At 39.5% G+C, this 18,951-nt stretch overlaps 1 protein-coding gene across 1 annotated transcript; it reads right to left on the bottom strand.

The window, feature by feature from the left end:
* Positions 1-12,116: 12,116 nt before the first annotated feature.
* LOC145050403 (uncharacterized) lies at positions 12,117-12,942 on the bottom strand. The gene is made up of 3 exons (XM_078998660.1): positions 12,670-12,942; positions 12,266-12,561; positions 12,117-12,222 (listed from the first exon to the last, which is right to left on the bottom strand). The coding sequence occupies exons 1-3, from the start codon at positions 12,940-12,942 to the stop codon at positions 12,117-12,119; spliced, it is 675 nt and encodes a 224-aa protein (XP_078854786.1).
* Between the last annotated feature and the right edge of the window lie 6,009 nt (positions 12,943-18,951).

Genomic DNA, 18,951 nt, shown 5'->3' on the forward strand with positions numbered 1-18,951 from the left:
ACTTAAAGACTATGACTGTGAGATACTTTACCACCCCGGTAAAGCTAATGTTGTTGCTGATGCTCTCAGTCGGAAAGTCAATCTTGAAAGGAAAAGGCCAAGAGCGTTGAGAATTGAAGTTGTCTCGACTATTTTGGAAAGTATAAAGAAAGCTCAGAGCGAAGCTGCTGAGAAGAATGACCGAAAGGAGGAACGTTTGGGCAAAACGTTGGTGTTCGGAGTAAACAGTCATGGACTGAAGGTGTTCCAAGATCGGATTTGGATACCTAAGACAGGAGGAGTCAGAGATCTTCTGATGGAAGAAGCTCACAAGACCATGTACTCGATTCATCCGGGTAGCACTAAAATGTATAGGGACCTGAAACCCTACTACTGGTGGCCGACGATGAAGCTTGATGTTGCAAAGTATGTGGCCGAGTGTGTGACTTGTGCGAGAGTCAAGACACAACATCAGAAACCGTACAGGAGTTTAGAACCGTTGCCTGTGCCTATGGGTAAGTGGGAAGACATTGCTATGGATTTTGTCACTAAACTGCCCAGAACAAAGAATGGTCACGACATGATTTGGGTGGTCGTTGATCGATTCACTAAGAGTGCGCATTTCATAGCGGCCAAGGAGAAATGGTCTATGGAGAAGCTTGCGAATTCTTACGTGAAGGAAATTGTGAGGCTTCACGGTGTTCCGTTAACGATTGTGTCGGATCGTGATAGCCGTTTCACCTCACGATTTTGGAAAAGTCTACAAGAAGAATTGGGTACCAAGTTGTGTTTAAGTACAGCTTACCATCCGCAGACTGATGGTCAGAGCGAACGAACGATACAAACACTTGAAGATATGCTAAGAGCATGTTCTCTGGAATTCCTAGGTAATTGGGATGAGCATTTACCGTTGGTAGAATTTTCCTATAATAATAGTTTCCACTCAAGCATTAAGATGGCACCTTACCAAGCTTTGTATAGACAGAAGTGTCGTACGCCGTCTTGTTGGCTTGAGGCTGGGGAAAAGCAGTTTATGGGACCGGAGATGGTTCATCAAACTGCTGAAAAGTTGAAAATAATTAGGGAAAGAATGTTAGCAGCTCAGGATCGTCAAAAGAGCTATGCTGACAAGAAGCGAAGACCGATGACTTTTGAGGTTGGGGATTCGGTTTTACTTAAGGTCTCGCCGTGGAAGGGACTTATAAGATTTGGAAAAAGGGGAAAGTTGAGTCCAAGGTTTATTGGACCGTTTAAAGTTCTTCAGAGGATTGGGAACCAAGCTTACAAGCTCGAATTACCAGAAGAACTGAATGGAATTCATAACACTTTTCATGTGTGTTATTTGAGGAAGTTCACGGGAGAAGTTCCCGACATAATTCCAATTTCTGAATTGAGAATTGATGAGAACAAAAGGTTGATTGAAGAACCAGAGGCAATTGTTGACCGAATGACTAAGAAATTGCGACGCAAGATGGTTGGGTTAGTGCTTGTCCGATGGAAACACACGAATGGGCCGAATCTCACTTGGGAGACGGAAAGTGACATGATGGGTCGCTATCCGCATTTGTTTGCTGATGTGTGATTCCGGGGATGGAATCATTCTAAGGTGGAGAGAATTGTAACGCCTGTGTTTCCGGGCTTGCCACTTTTAGCAATGTAATGGTCTAGGTTAACCTTTGTAACCCGTTTTGAAATAATAAGAATGTATTATTTGAGTATTATGTGTTTTGTGCTTAATTGCTTAATTATGTGGTCTGATTAATTAAGAATAAAAATAAGCGTCAAAATTTAAGTGTAAAATAAACTTAAATCTTTGGTTAATGTTGTAGTAGTTGAAACGAGGTTTTCGAATATATATAGAACGCCCAAATCTGACTTCGTATGAGGAAGTTATGATTTATCGAAGTTTCGACTTAGCGATGTGCAGCCTGAAATACTCGAATTGAGATCGAGCGGGTTTTAGCCGAGGCAATCTAAATGAGAATCGAAGATCTCATTGTTGGTATCGAAGCGATAAAAAGTTAGGCGAGAACGGACGTCAAACGAAGAAGTTATGAATTTATAACGAAGTTTTTCTGTCGCGGCCTATTAAAAATAAATAATAAAAATAAAGTCAAAATTAGCCGACGGAGTCTAAACGAAAATCGTAGAGGGTGGTCTCACCTTTCCGTGGATATAAAGAACGTCGAAAACGGAGTTCGTATGAAGAAGATATGAATTTCCAAAGTTTGATAAATAAATTGTATTTATTTTTAAATCAAAATCCGGCATTATCCGAAGGCCGAGTCACCAGTCCGATCCGGCGTACGCCCCGCGTACGCGAGTACGCTACCGCGTACTCCGATAGTGTCGACACTTCAGATGACGCATGCAGTGACGATTTCGGAAGCAGTATGCGCTGCGTACTGCAGTACGCCCTGCGTACTCCGAGGCTCCAGCCTCTATAAAAGGGATCCGAAGGCAGCCGATAGTTTTGCCAATTCCTTCTCTTCTCTCTCCCGTTTTGCATCGTTTTGCGTGCCAGAAATACCCCGAAGCCCCGGTATTATTCTCTAGCCCCGAGGCAAGTCCCGAGATCCCGAAGATCCCGAGAAGTGCGGTTCTCGAGTCGAAGCTCTGCCCGCGAGAAGTCGATTTTTGAGGAGATCTTCCAGATCTGCTGTGGATTACTACTTCTGCAAGTCGTAGTGCTGTCCGATCATCTTCTGATCAAGTGAGTGTATACTACCTTTCATAAACCCGATAATAATACAAGTGCGGTTTGAGTGTATTAAGTAAATTGTGGTTTATATGTGTGAGGGTATAGTTACTTTCTTCTAACGAGTAACTATGAAGTATTTTATATGATATACTTGTTATGTGTATATTTTGTGATTGTATGCGTGAATGGATATTCACTTTATTCTATCTCATAGATCTGAATTGTTTTCTATGGAATACGTGTTATGTGGTATGCCTCATCTGTTATGTGGAATATATATTGAAAGAAAATGATATACAGGTTTTAAACTACGTATGAAAATATATATTTTTACCTACTAATATGTTGGGTAGAACATGGGTAGATAGTTGGTGTGTAATAAACAGATGAGAGGCCTCGATGTTGTTGTTGTTGTTAATCTAGTTATTCAGCGGAGTATGGATAACGACCACGGACTCCTTCTAGACAGTCCAGTGGAACGCTAGCAGGTTCATAACCTGTAGGTGTTGTGAACGATGTGTTCACCGGTGTACTCTATCCCCCTCATGGTTGCCTTTAGGATATCTATTGTTGAGGAAACCCCTTCGCAGTGATGTCCGTCCCGATGAAAATCCTAGATTAGGTCCCTTGAGATAGTTGTTGTTTTAGGGACGTAAAGTGAGGATAACGGGAATGGGTAATCGGGATAGTGATTGGTTGGTGAAATTAAATATAACTATTTATTGTGGGTTGAAAACCCTATATGCTCACCAGGCTCCCAAGCCTGACCCACTCAGTTTTATTTGTATTACAGGAAGTGGCACAAGGGCGTAAGATGGATGGATCATCTTGTTGTTTTGTTTACAAGTCTGTATATGTATATATTTGTTGAATGACTTGTAATGTTTATCGTTTATGCTTTATGGTCTGTATCGGAACATGACATCCTGAGTTTTGATTATATAATGAAATGCATCTCTTGATGAAATGCTTTGATAAATATTATTTTATCATGTTTTGTTTTGGGAACAAATTCCGCAACTCTTTCAAATCAAAAGGATTTACTCTGAAATTATTTAAAAGCATAAATGAAAATCGGTCTTTTCTGGCCGAGATTTTGGGGATGTCACACATTGACACCAGAAGCAGCTGCCCCCATATCAGATACGTTGACAATTACTGGAGGTGTACTAGTGGTAGATGTTGTTGTAGCAGTGGATCCTCTGAAGAGTGGAGTGGATTGCGCAACAGAAATCTGGGGTTGCGAAACTCCCATGGTTTCATTCGGACAAGGAGAAATTGTAACAAGTGTAGTAGAAGTAGTAGGTGGAGAAAAATCCTAGAAGAATTCATCTATTATTGGAACAGAAGTTGGCATAGAGAAGGTTACCACAGGATTAGTTGGGGTTGGAATTGGCTGCGAAACAATAGGTTGTGAAGTCTCATCTGTGTCTTTTATTTCATGTTGGAATTGCTCAGGAATGTGAACATCGAAGATGGTGTCAGACTCTGAATCCTCCTCATCGCTCGGACTTGGAGTCTTCGGCTAGCGAGCGGCTTGCTTGAATTTCTTCTTCTTCGGAGTCTGAGCAGGTTTGGAGGGTCCAACCTTTGGTTTTAGTTTTCCCCCTTTATTGGGCTTGTCTGCGTCTTCTAAAACCTTCTGCATCTCAGAGGTTAAAGGACGAGGACCGGATACTGGTAGTCTGCGATATTCAACGATAATTTCACTGTGTGACGGAACATTGCGAAGCATAGTCTCTGGAATAGATCTGATGAAAGCAAATATTGAACTGTCAGACACTATAACATTTGAAGTGTGAAACATAGGAATTGCTGCAATATCTGAACCCTCAATCACCTGAATTTTGTGACGATCGATTTCCCTCTGAACGATAATGGCCCAAAACGAGCACAAGATATCTCCGTGTGCCTTGTTACAGATAAAGTACTCTGAACTAGTTGAGTCCAAAGAATTTAACCGTAGTCCAAATTGATTCTGAAGTAAACACCATAAAGAATTGTGAGGAAGAGCTTACTTGAACTGTCGGATCCAATGACCCTCTCTGAATAGCTCTTGAAGATTAGGGTAAACAAGCCATTCCACATAGGAGGAAGGTTAGGCTTGTTGAACTTAGATAAAATTGCAAGATGGTCTTTGTAACCCATTTGGTAGAACATTTCCAGAATTGCTGAAGAGGAGATAAATTTAAGATCGACCAAATTCCTAGAATCAGAAAGCCCTAGCAACCGGCTAAAACAGGCCTTGGTGACGGTGGTTTTGACAGAACCAACCTCAAAAGTAATAATCGGTCCACTTTCCTCATAACGAGCAGTAGAGTAAGCTTTGGATAGAAGAGCCAAAGGAACATTCTCTATCTTCGATAGTGAAATAACCAGAGGAGAGTATCCCAAGCATTCAATCCTATTAGCCCTAACGAAGCAGTTTGATCGACAACTGGTGGAGTGTCTGATGAAGTTGCCATTGAAATTGTTGGAGAAGACGATGAACAATAATGAGAGAAAAAGGTTTTCTTGATAGAGAAATCGTGAGCTTTGAAAGTGGTGAATAAAAATCAAGCATCAATTTTCATTTATACGGTGTTAGTAGAGAGATAAATCTGGCAGTTGACATTACATTATCTCTGAAAAAGCGCCTGAAAAGGCTTGACAGGTTGTCGTGTGTCAGGCGGCGTAACTGACAGTGTGACGTCAGGAGTAGTTTGAATTTTTCACGCGCCCAATTTGAATCTTATCCCTTAAGTTTCTCCATTTCGGATATACCCTTTCGCATTAAATCACCATTTCCTGTACTCCAAATCTGGAAGTAACCATGAGAACTACGAACCAAACTTTTTGAAAATCACAAGGATCTTCGTGAATGAGTGTGCCAAAGATAAAGAAATAAAACATAATATCTAAGGGATTCTAGTGATGTCAATAAAGACATGAAGCAGTTGGATCTTGGGCAACGATCTCTTCCTTCGGAGTCAAGAGAGACTTAGAAGTGTCTGTGTGGTATCCCGTTCTATTACGATCATCTGTTTGTTGAGAAATAGTGAAAGGCTTCTTTTTAATAAGGTTTAAGGGTGGCTTCATCTTTAACCAAACTCCAAAACTCAACATAAGTACGAATGTTCGGATGAAGTATGTAACATCCCAAAATTCAAGGCCAAAAATTTCATTTTTAAGTAAGTTGTTATAAAACCATAAGTATAAAAACATCCATAATAACATCTCATGCCAAAACCAAAGTGTCAATAGCCAAACAGACTGGATTCAACGATAACGATTTAGTATGAGTAGCGTGACCGTGATGCAAGGAATTCATTTATCTTTAGGTTTTAAGAACCCTGTGAGGGATGGTCTTGGGTTGCCTTGGAAAGGCTAAGTTTTGCTCGGGTCGTGACCATGTAGTTCAAGTTGGCTGACGTGTAAGGAATGATAAGGGATGATTTCGAGGTCGCAATCTAATTTAAGTGGGGGAGAGTTGTAACACCCCATTTATTAAATAAGTAAATAAATAAAATTAATGAATGACTAGTAGCCCTAAAATCAATAATTATTTTTCAAGGTGTGATTTCGAGGAGTTAACTGACATAAATTAGAAGTTGGGGGCTAAAAGTGTAAGTTTCAGATTGGTTTTGTAAGTATTTATGAAGGCATGAATTAAATGGTAACTTCTGGGACTTCATTTGAAGAGATTTTGGAGGTTAAGGGGCTGTTTGGTAAATTAGGGATCGAATTTGAGAGGAATTATGGAAGCAAGGGTGTAATTGGTAATTATTGTACCTAAATTGTATGGATTCTAATGTTGAGGGCTGAAAGGGAAAATTAGGGACTTATTTTGAAAAAATAAGTGGAGGGAGGGACTATTTATGTCATTATGGGATTAAGTTTTGAGACCTGGGTATATAAGCATCACCCTTACGGGAACCCTAACCCTAATAGAAGCAATCAGCCGCCAACCTTCTTTAGCTCCAGCGCCGCACCACCCCTATACCCTCATCTTTTCCTCTGCCACCGCTCCATCACCACCGTTTGCCTCTCCCGTCCTTCCGATCAACTGATTGACACCAGCCGACCACCGTAACCACCGTCATGACGACTGTTGCTGCTGCTACCCTTCTGTGGTGGTTGAAGACGGAGACCAACAAGATTTCGTGGCGTCCGCTACCACCCTCCTCTGTCATCATCTCCCTCTTCCTTCTGTCGTTGCTGCTTCACTTTGTCTTTCTTCTCCCTCAGTTTGCCAAAGCACAACCACCACAGTCGCATCTCCTCTCGTGCCTCCACCATCGACGTCGCCCCCTCACGACTGTTTCTTTTCTCACGGGGAATATCTCCAGTCGTTACTGCAACGGATATGGTGGCCATTGGTACATTTGGTGGTGTTTTTCCATAAATGTAAGATGTGTGTGTGTGTGTGCGTGTGTGTTTTTCCTAGCCGGAAAACCAAGAAAAGGCCACCACCACCACCACCGTGAGATGGTGGCTTCCACCACGTGCCACCGCCGGCCACCACTAGGGTGGCTGTGTGTGTGTGTGTGTGTGTGTGTTTGAATTAGTGTCTGTGTGTGTGTTATTTGGGGTTTAGCATTGTAAATTATAACAAGAAGGTAGAATAATGAAAAGAAACTCATAACCACCACCGTGAGGTTGTGGCTGCCGCCTCCTGCCACCGCCGGCCTCCGTGTTGGGTGGCGGTGTGCTTTTGCTTGCGTGTAGTTGATTTTTGGATGCTTGGAATAAAATGGACTAGAAACCTTAATCACCACCGTGAGGTGGTGGCCGCCGCCGTGAGCCGTCGTTAACCACCAATACCCGAGGTGGTAATGGGTGGTTCCCGACTAGTGGTTCCCGACTCCCTGAGGACTATTTCACCCCTACTACTACTAACATGTATCACATATCATCCTAGCACACAATCATAACGGATAATGACATACCAGATAATTATCACAAATACAATCATCTAACAAACAACTCCTACTAGTGGGCCGACATTGTGGCCTTACTCCCACTTCTACTGGAAGGTAACTCACCTCCCACTGCTGAAGTCCCGAAGACGAAAACCCGGACTGCTGGATGACAGATTCCTAAACTATCAACATCAAAACAACACTCAATTAATAATTGGGTTCGAACATATACCCATAAGTCCATTCTTGGGGTAAAACACTGCTTTACCCCTATCTTAGCTTGATTCAAGCCCAAGGCCCAATCCAAAGGCCCAAAAGTCAACTATGAGTCAAAGCCCAACATATGGCCCAATTTTTCAAATTGGGACCAAACCTTTACATGGTCTTATTCTAAGTCCCAACCATTTAGTCCACTCCAAACATTTGGCATTTCTAATGGCCCAATATCTCATAATCATAAAGGCCTAATTATGGCTCATCTATAGCCCAATTTTCCAAATTGGGCCCAAACCTTCACATGGGCCATACCCTAAAGCCCATTAAATTGTTATAGTCTATATGATTGTTTTGGATGGCCCATTAATATACCAATCACCAAAGCCCAATAGACAAGCCCAACTTAAAGCCCAAGTGAAATTGGGTTTTCACATAAAATGACGATTAGGTTAAGTGTTTCTCACTTAACCCATTAAGGACTTAATCCATTAATTCCATCACTCTACTAGATAAATCATATGATGTGATTAGGTGTGATTCACAACTCCATTCCAGTGGCCCAAATGTGGGTCCCGATAAGTCCATGGCCCATATATCCAAAATTAGGGTTTTCTAAACCCTAATTAGGGTTTCCAACCCAATCCCAACCCAATAGGCCCAATATCTAAGTTCTTAGATCCATTAAGGTTTCATTAGGCCTATTAGGGTTTCACTAGTCGGGCACCACCCACTACCACCTCGGGTAGTGCTGGTCAACGGCGGCTCACGACGGCGGCCACCACCTCACGGTGGTGATTAGGGTTTCTAGTCCATTTTTGTCCAAGCATCCAAAAATCAACTACACGCAAGCAAAAGCACACTGCCACCCAACACGGAGGCCGGTGGTGGCAAGAAGCGGCAGCCACCACCTCACGGTGGTGGTTATGAGTTTCTTTTCATTATTCTACTTTCTTGTTACAATTTACAATGCTAAACCCCAAATAACACACACACACACAAATTCAAACACACACACGCAACCACCCTAGTGGTGGCCGATGGTGGCATGTAGTGGCAGTTACCATCTCATGGTGGTGGTGGTGGCCTTTTCTTGGTTTTCCGGCTAGGCAACACACACACACACACATCTTGCAGTCATGGTAAAACACCACCAAACGTACCCATGGCCACCATATCCGTTGCAACAACGACTGGAGATATTCCTAGAGAGAAAAGAAACAGTCGTGAGGGGGCGACGTCAATGGTGGTAGCACGAGAGGAGATGTGACTATGGTGGTGGTGCTTCGGCGAACTGAGGGAGAAGAAAGACGAAGTGAAGCAGTAGAGACGGGAGGAAGAGGGAGAGGATGATGGAGGAGAGTGGCAGCGGACGCCATGAAACCTCGTCGGTATCCGTCTTCAGCCATCACGGAAGGGTAGCAGCAACAGCACTCGTCATGGCGGCTGTTATAGTGGTCAAATGGTGTCCATCAGTTGATCAGAAGGATGGGAGTGGCGAACGACAGTGATGGAGCAGTAGCAAACCAAAAGATGGTGGTATAAGGGTGGTGTGGCGCCGAAGTTAAAGGAGGGTGGCTGCTGATTGCTTCCATTAGGGTTAGGGTTCCTGTAAGGGTGATGCATATATACCCGGGTCTCAAAACTTAATCCCATAATGACATAAATAGTCCATCCCTCCCCTTCTTTTTCGAAATAAGTCCCTAATTTACCCTTTCAGCCCTCAACATTAAAATCCATTACAATTTAGGTACAATAATTTCCAATTACACCCCTGCTTCCATAATTCCTCTCAAATTCGATCCCTAGTTTACCAAACAACCCCTTAGCCTCCAAAATCTCTTCAAATGAAGTCCCAGAAGTTACCATTTAGTCCATGCCTTCATAAATACTTACAAAACCAATCCGAGACTTACACTTTTAACCCCAACTTCTAAATTATGCCAGCTAACTCTTCTAAATCACACCTTGCTATATAATTATTGATTTTAGGGCTACTATTCATTCATTAATTTTATTTATTTATTTATTCAATAAACGAGGTGTTACAAAGTACTTGTCTGACCAATGTAGTCATAAGAACAAGATGCTTTTTTTATTTATTTGAGTGACTGGATAATTATAGAAATCTCCAGAAAAACAAAAATTGGATCTTATGGGAAGAAATGTCTTTGGTCTAGAACATCTCATTAAGATCTTATAAAAAGAGATTTCAAGGTACATCCCACGAATGTGGATATTCGTTAATTATGTGGTGATAAATCTAGAACATTTAAATTGTCTACCGTCAATTCTGAAATTGGTGTTGGATTGTGGGTTTCACTCAATTCATGGTTATAATGAATTTAAGATCATAAACACAGAAATTATGTAACCATAAAACTAAGTGGTAATTTTTGAGAGTCTTAGGGGTTACGAGTGTGAAAGTGAAAATGATGGAGAAATTTGGAGGTGGTTCCGAAGATAAATGTACCTCTGCTATACGGAAGAATGGCTAAGCAGTCAACTCTTAACTCGATATGAGAAGAGTAAATTAGCTCATTAACTTATGCGAATATTCAACCTGATTGGGAAGAAACGATTGGTATATATCGAATCATTAAGGCTTCGAATCATAGAGTCTCAGAGGCTTCGGACAACATGCTTTTAGGGACACTTAAGTAGTGCAAAGATTTGGAATTTATACCTGCCCCATCATTCGTAATTGAGAGTATCATGAATGTGTTCCTTTACACCTACTCAATTATCTAATATTTTTGGTATTTTTAATATTTTTCTAAAAAAGAAATAAAAACAGAAAATCTTTTTGTATTTTTGATTTTTCTAAAAAAGAAATTAAAAACAAAAATAAAGAAACTATTTTTGAATTTTTGATTTTCTGAAAAAGAAATAAAAAGAGAATTTAATAAAACGAAAACATAAGAAAAACATACTATACAAAGATACATGAAGTTCCGAACCTCCGAATGAACAGTGGACTGCGAGTCGCTCCGAGTGTTCGGACCCATTCGCAGTGTGAACAATAGACTCCGAATCACTCCGAGCGTTCGGACCAATTCACAGTTTAACATTATGAGTGTGAAGGTAGTTTTGGAACAGAATCAACTTCTATCATTCCCAATCCTTGAAGAATTTGATTAAAGGTTTGTTTAGGTAAGGCTTTCGTAAAGATGTCAGCCAATTGATCAGAGGATCTCACAACGTAAATTTTGACATTGCCATCTTCTACATGATTCTTGATGAAGTGGTACATCAGTGCGATATGCTTGGTCTTGGAGTGTTGCATTGGGTTGTGGGAAATGTTAATGGCGCTTTGGAATCGTAGTATAAGGGAATTCACTTCATGTTAATACCATAGTCCCTTAACTGACTTTGAATCCATATGACCTGCGAGGTAAAGGAGGCATCTGCGATATATTACGCTTCGGCAGTCGATAGAGAAATACATGTTTATTTCTGTGATTGCCAACTTATGAGTTTGCCATCAAGAAATTGGGATCCTCCAGTTGTACTTTTGTGATCAAGACCGCAACCTCCGAGACCAACATTAGAGAATGCTTGCAAAAAGAACCCTGAGTTAGAAGGGTACCAAATTTCGAGCGAAGATGTTCGTTTACGATATCTAAAGATATTCTTCACAACAATCATGTGGGGTTCTCGAGGATTCTCTTGAAACCTGGCACAATAGCAAACAAAAAACATAATATCCAGACGACTAGCAGTTAGATACATCAATGAACCTATCATTTGACAATAGAGAGTCATATCAGCTGTTGATTTGTCCAATGACAGTGTTAGTTTCATTCCGAATGCCATTGGTACCTTCACCTTCGATTCTCCCACCATTCTGAACTTCGCAAGTAAGGTCTTCATATACGCCTCCTAGTTGATAAAGATTCCCCCATGACTCTGGCTTATGTTTAAACCAAGGAAAAAGTTAATTGGACCCATTGAGTTCATCTCAAACTTAGTCTCCATTAATTTTTGGAACTGATCCGCTAATCTAGGATTAGTAGATCCGAAAATGATATCATCAACATAGATTTGGATGATAATCAGATGGTCACCAACTTTCTTGCAAAAGAAGGTTGGGTCGACCGAGCCTTGTTTAAATTTAGATTGTTTTAAGAATCTAATGAGAGTTTCATAGCATGCTCATGGAGCCTGCTTCAGACTATACACAACTTTGTCCAGAATGTAGCAGTGGTTCAGATATTTTTCATTTACGAACCCAGGTGGTAGACTTCAAAGTTCTTGTGAGCTACATATTCTAGAAAGATGCTAACTGATTCCATCTTTGCAACTGGTGCGAACGTTTCCTTTTAGTCAATGCCTTCCTCTTGGCAATAACCCTTAACTACCAACCGAGTCTTGTTTCGTATCACATTCTCCTCTTTGTCAATCTTATTACGAAGACCCACTTTAAGCCTACAACCAATACATCATTTAGAGTTGGAATAAGTCTTCAAACCTTGTTTCGTTCAAACTCATTGAGCTCATCCTGCATTGTTTGCACCCGATCAGAATGATCAAGAGCATTCTTAACGTTTTGGGCTCAATTTTGGAGATAAACGAATTAAACATGCAAAATTTCACTTTGGAGAATAATGCAGTCTGCTTCGCTTTTTGTTTAGCTCTCATGAGAACTCTAGTTGATTCTTCTCCGATTACTTGAGTTTTAGGATGATCTCTGTTCCATTTGGTTAGTGGAGGGTAGTTCGGATCATAGGATGGATCTAGTTCAACATTCATGTCTTCAAATTCTGACTGAACATCCGAATCATCATTTGTGTTCGCATTCTCCCCCTCGAATGATAGATTTGGCTCTTCATCCGGAATAGGATTCTCCCCTTAGATTGGACTTTCATGGTTTACTTGAGGAGTTAAGTCCTCCCCCTGGAATGTAGGTTCGAAGCTGATTTCAGGAACTTCATTCTCCCCTTGAACAGGAGCACTCATAGCTTGTGGAATGTTAAAGTCCTTCGGAATTTGTGGCTCGTGGTCAAGATCTTTCACAACATCACCAATGATTTTCTTTAATTCATCCACAGTGTTATCTGTTGCCTTGGATTTCGAAGAGATCGCCTTCTCTGGCTCATCAAATAGATTCATGCATTCTTCAAAAAGATCAAAAAGAGAAATCGTCATCGGATTGGCTGTGGGAAAAACTCTCTGTTGATTGATTGTCACCCTTCTGATACTTCTTCATACAATTGTCATCGAATGTGACATAATAGGTTTATTCAATGTTTCTTGACTTTTTATTAAGAACCTTATATGCCTTTGAAGTCAGAGAGTACCCCAAGAAAATTCTTTCATTTGCTTTCACATCAAACTTGTTCCTTTGCTCTTTTGAATTGAAAAGGAAACATCTAGAACCAAAAACATGAAAGAAACTAACATTTGGTTTTCTTTTATTAAGAAATTCATAAGGGGTGATAGAGAATCTTTTATTGAGGAGGGATCGATTATGAGTATAACAGGATGTTCTGATAGCATCTGCCTAGAAATAGAGTGAAAGATTTACAAACGACAACATGATCCTCGCAGCTTCATACAGAGAGCGGTTTTGCCTTTCGACAACCCCATTCCACTGAGGAGTGTAAGGAGCCAAGAAGTTATGAGCAACTCCCTTTTCAGTTAGGAATTCTTAAAATGCGTGGTTTTTGAACTCTGAACCGTTATCGATGCGAACGTTCCGGACAAGTTTTCGCGGTTGAAGTTCAATCTGCTTTATAAAGTCCTTGAGCTTGGGAGTGGCTTTAGATTTATGTTTAATAAAATACACCCACGTAAATCTAGAAAAATCATCAACTATTACTAAAATTTACTTGTTACGACCAATGCTTTCGATAGCAGATGGGCCACATAGATCTATATGCAAAAGTTCAAGTGGCTCAATCACTTTGGTATTTATGATTGTTGAATGAATCTTCCTGCTCTGCTTCCCAAGTTCGCAGGCTGCAAAGAGATGTTCCTTCTCAAACTTCAGTAATGGAAGCTCTCACACATGATCACCAAGTACGATTTTGTTGATGTCTTTGAAGTTGAGATGCGAGAGCCTTTGGTTCCAAAGCCAACTATCATCCAAAGATGCTTTCGTAAGAAGGCATATGGCTGGCTTTCCTTTGATAAGATTCAGATTTAATAGATACGTCTCACCTTTTCGCTTGGACTTTAGTAGCACTATTTTGGATTTCTTCTCAATGGTCTTAGATCCGTCGTCATCAAATGATACTTTCAAGCCAGTGCCTACAACCAATTGAGAAATGCTAATTAGGTTGTGTTGCAGGCCTTCGACATAGGCTACCATCCGAATGGAGAATTCCCCGTTTGTAATCATTATGCATCCCTTGATTTCTCCGAGTGAGTTATTCCTGAACTTGACTCTTCCTCCATTTTTCAATGATCTATATTCCCTTAATTTTTCCTTCCTTCCTGTCATGTGACGCAAGCAGCCACTAGTACCATTCGGAGTCAAACTGATCGTCACGAATCACCTGCAAAATCAGAGAGATTTAGGAACCCAAAGTTGTTTGGGTCCTCGTGAGGTTTTCATAGAAACGGGAAAAGTAATTGCTTCATCAACCAAGTAAGATCTCTTGACCAAAGTTGAATTCTCTTCTTTTGTTATCTTAAAAACAATAATCCTTTTATCTTTAGGATCCTTTTTAAAAGAAGATTTTATTTGTTTATCTTTAATTTATTGTTTGACATCCTTTTTCTCAATCTCCTTTTTCTCCTATTGTAAGTAAGTTTCAAACCTTCTGGAAAGAATTTTAGACTCTGAAACTACCTTTCCTTTGCCCTTAACATTTTTCGACGTGTTGGCAGATTTTGAAACATAGGTTTTAGGAGAAACATTTGATTTTGACTTTGCCATAGGTTTTGCATGGTTTTTAAACGACGGCTTTTGAAAAATTTTTTGTTTTTGAAACCTGTAGAGAAGAAGACTAGGATTTTAAAAAACTTTTAGGATTCGTATTTGAAGACATGTTCGCATTCGGTTTTGCTGATCTTTCTTGATAGACAAAGTTGGGATTTTTGGATTTCCATAAATGCTTTCTTTCTTTTAGATTTTTAAGATATCTAGCATTTCCTTGACGTTTCTGAGTAGCAAATTGCTCAACATACTTATGAAGATTGACCCTTGGTTTCGACTTTCTAACAGGAATTTAGCCTGTTCGGATGATGTATCAGTTGGAACATTTTTGGTTCCACTCGGACTTCCTTTTTCGTAGTTGTAATTGACCTTGTTTGGTGGTTCTGCCACGTATCTTCCCTTTGTTTTCCAAGAGGTAATCTCAGAAAGACCCTTGGTTTCATCAACATTGTCAATGGGAGCTGACCAAAAGTACTCGTCGCATCCATCATCATTATCTTCTTCTATGAGGGACGTTACTTCAATGGTCTGGTTTTTGTTCAGTCCAGTAGTTGCGAACACTTGGTTCGGAACAGTTTGAACCTTGGGAAACACTGTTACCTTTTCTTTTAAAGTTTTTGATTAGAAATACAAACATATTCTATTGAATTTTTAGAAATCAAATTTTTCGTGTGTTCAGGTTTACTTTTAACAAATTCTGAACAATCAACCTCATTCTCCACAGAAATCTCACTCATGTCACTATCATCATCAAATTCAGATACATTTTCAACATTAAATGTATTTTCTGAACTCAATTTAGTGCATATAGAGTCAAACTTATGTACATTATCAGATTTAATCTGTTCATTGACTTTTTCACTCAAAATTTGGTTCAACATTTCTTTTTGTTCTTTGGAATGTATGTAAGCTTCGATTTTGTCCAGTTCAATTTTGTAAGAATCAGAGACATCGTCAGAAGAGACAATGGATTCACACTTGAAACAGTTTGTATCAATTTCGTCCTCTATCAATTCAAGAAGGGGAAAAATCATTTTATGGATATGTTTCCCTATTTCACAATTAATATGCAGTTGAGTTATGTTAAAGTAAAGACGCTTAGAAATCAAACAAAAAATGTTTTGTTGTTTCAAAAGCCCTAAATTGTCTCGTTGAGAATAAATTAAATCATCCCTAGACCTAGATAACTCTAACTATGACTTCTCAATCCACATCCGCCTCTCCTCACTTTTTGACATTACCCTGCCGAGTTGATAGGTTATGTCAATATTACTCAAACAGGCTCTTATTAGACTATCACTTAAACTAGAGATTGTAAATGTCAAATCAACTAATTCAGTCTCATATTGAGAGACGGGAATATTTAGAGATTCGAGAATAGAGTGTACATTGTTGATCATTCTCTCACATTCGTTGATCTACTATGTGACAAGTTTCGTTGTGAAGTAGTTGTCCGAGGCATATCCTCTTTGCTCCGAAGCGCCAAAACACCAAAATCATGAAAAGCACCTGAACCGAGACCTAAAGCTGAACTGTTGAAGGAACCCTAAAGATAGAAACATTTTTACTAAAACCATATTCATTTGAAAAATTCTATTTGAATGAATACCACTCAAAAGTCTCTTAATAATGATCAACCATTCAAAGGTTTTATAACTAATATAATATGTTTAGTAAGCAATTAATGGATAGTCTACTATAAAAATGTCAATCTCTTTGAGAAGATACACAAATACAAATCACATACAAAATTCACAAATAAAACAAGTTTAAAGGTTTTGTGTCGGTTTGAGGGTTTTGGACCATTTTTCGAGCCATGTTATTATGTTAAAGTTTTTAATTTGTAAGTTTGTTATATATTGATTTTTTTTTATATTTTTCTTGGTTTAAGTATTCTTTTAAGACAATTATAGATCCTACCCTGTTCCGAAGATCAAATGGAAAACATCTCATGATTGTCCAAATCTATATTGACGATATCATTTTTGGATCCATAGATTTATCAATGGTTGCTGACGTTGCTAAGTTAATGGTTATCGATTCCAAATGATCATGAATCGTGAACTAAGTTTCTTCATAGGTCTCCAAGTAAAACAGACCAACAGATGAATCTTTATTCACCAAGTAAAAATACATTTTTGAGCTTCTAAAAATGTATTTGATGGACACATGTGCCTCTGCAAATGTACCTATGGGTTTTGAACGCAAGATATTCTTGGACCCATCTGGTGTTGCTGTTGATGAAAAGAAGTATGGGGAAATTATTAGGTTGCTACTCTACCTTACAACAAGTCGTCCGGGCATCATGTTCTCAACTTGTTTATGTGCCTGATTTCAAGTCAATCCGAAGATGTCTCATCTTTTGGGTGTTAAGAAAATATTTTGATACCTCAAACGTACAAAGAGCCTCAGAATCTGGTACCCAGCAAATGAGAGTTTCCTTCTACAAGCATACTCCGATTCAAATTATGGTGGTCTTCAATTGGATAGAAAATCAGCTCTGGTGGCTGTCAATTTTTGGGTGGAAGACTAGTTAGTTGGTCATTTAAGAAGCATAACTGCATTTCACTTTCAACAGCCGAAGCGGAGTACATTGTTGTTGCTAACTGCACCTCTCAAGTTCTTTCGATGAAATCACAGCTCTTGGATTATGGTTACCGGTTTCAACAAATTCCCATCTATTGTGATTCTCAAAGTGCCATTGCAATTTTACACAATTCAATTCATCACTCCATGATGAAGCACATCGATATATGATACCATTTCATTAAAGATCATGTTTTAAAGGCGAACATTGAACTTATTTTTGTTCCATCTTGTTGGGGTTATTTTGTGTTGTGTCAATTTTGTATTGTATTGTTATAGTCTATTTGTAACGGGTTGGGCATGTCCACCTGGTTTTTAATGTGCTAGGGCTAGGCTATTTATAGTGCATGCATGCACCGTGTTTAGATTTGATCGATTGCTTGTAACCCTAAGGTACCTTTACAGTAGCAGTTCTTTATCGAGCTCTTCTAAGGCACATGTTATAATCATTCAGCACGACTTTGATCTTCATTCTTTGTTTCGATTCTTATTCCTATTCTTAAATCTATCGATCAACTCTTGGTTTATTCTAACAATTGGTATCAGAGAAAGAGACTATGTAAACAATACACATCTCTTCTGTTAAAGAGCATTTAGGGTTTCCACTTTTATTGGATCTGCTGTTAGCTGTCTTTATCGTTTTATCTATTGGTAACGATTGGATCTTGATCCTTTTTCTACCCTAAACTCAACTTTAGTTTTACACATCTGGTTCATTACAAGTTTTATTGAATTGAAATCATGCAGCCTAAAGACTCACACAATCTCTCTTTTAATCTCTCAAGCAACATCGAATCTACAACAAGGATCCCGATACTCTTTCCACATGAATATGAGGTTTGGGCACTGCACTTCGAGGATAATGTTCAAGGGCTTGAAGATCATGGTTCTCTGATATGGGAAGCCATGAATGTACATAAGTTTTCTCATACTGGTACACGAAAGATCATTAAAACTCAAGCCGATTACAATAATCTTCTTCTCCAAGTTAAATATGCTCCACATGACGAAAAAGACAAGTTAATCAGTAATGTCAAGGCGATAAGGATTATCAGGTTTCCTTTGTCTCTAGACACGTTTCGTCTGGTGAGTTCCTGTGAAACAACCAAGGAAATATGGGACAGGTTGAAAGGCTTATATTCCAACGATGCAGATCTTAAACATTCTGTTCAAACATTGCTTCTTTCTGAGTTCGGAGCCTTTGTCTAGAAGCCTGTGGAGAAACTTGATCAAAATTTCAACCGGTAAAATCATCTTTTGAGCAGTATGGTGAAAAATAAGATAGGACGTAAACTGATAGAACAAAAGGTCACATTCATGAATGGTTTAAAGTTAGAATGGAAAGTTGCGGTGTCAACGGTTAAAGCACATGAGCAGTTTAAAAGCTACTCCCTAGCGAAGCTTGTGGGACTCTTAAGTCTCACAAGGATGAAGTAACAAAAGAAGCAAAGATTGTTTCTGGAATGGGTTCTTTGGCCCTAGTTGCGAATGGAAAGCATGTTGTAGAAAAAGAAGGTTCAAAGCCTGATCACTCCGATTGCGAACTCTCAAAAGAAGAATACGCACTAATGGTGACAAACACCAGGAAGTTTGCAAAGAAGAACTTTGGACGCTCCAAAAATAGGAATTGTCAAGGGAGTTATAGTTCTAAGAAGGCAAAGGATGAAAGCTTCAACAACTCGCAGACG

This window comes from Lactuca serriola, chromosome 5 (assembly GCF_051521515.1).
Source record: "Lactuca serriola cultivar US96UC23 chromosome 5, Lser_US96UC23_V15, whole genome shotgun sequence".
NCBI classification, from domain to species: domain Eukaryota; kingdom Viridiplantae; phylum Streptophyta; class Magnoliopsida; order Asterales; family Asteraceae; genus Lactuca; species Lactuca serriola.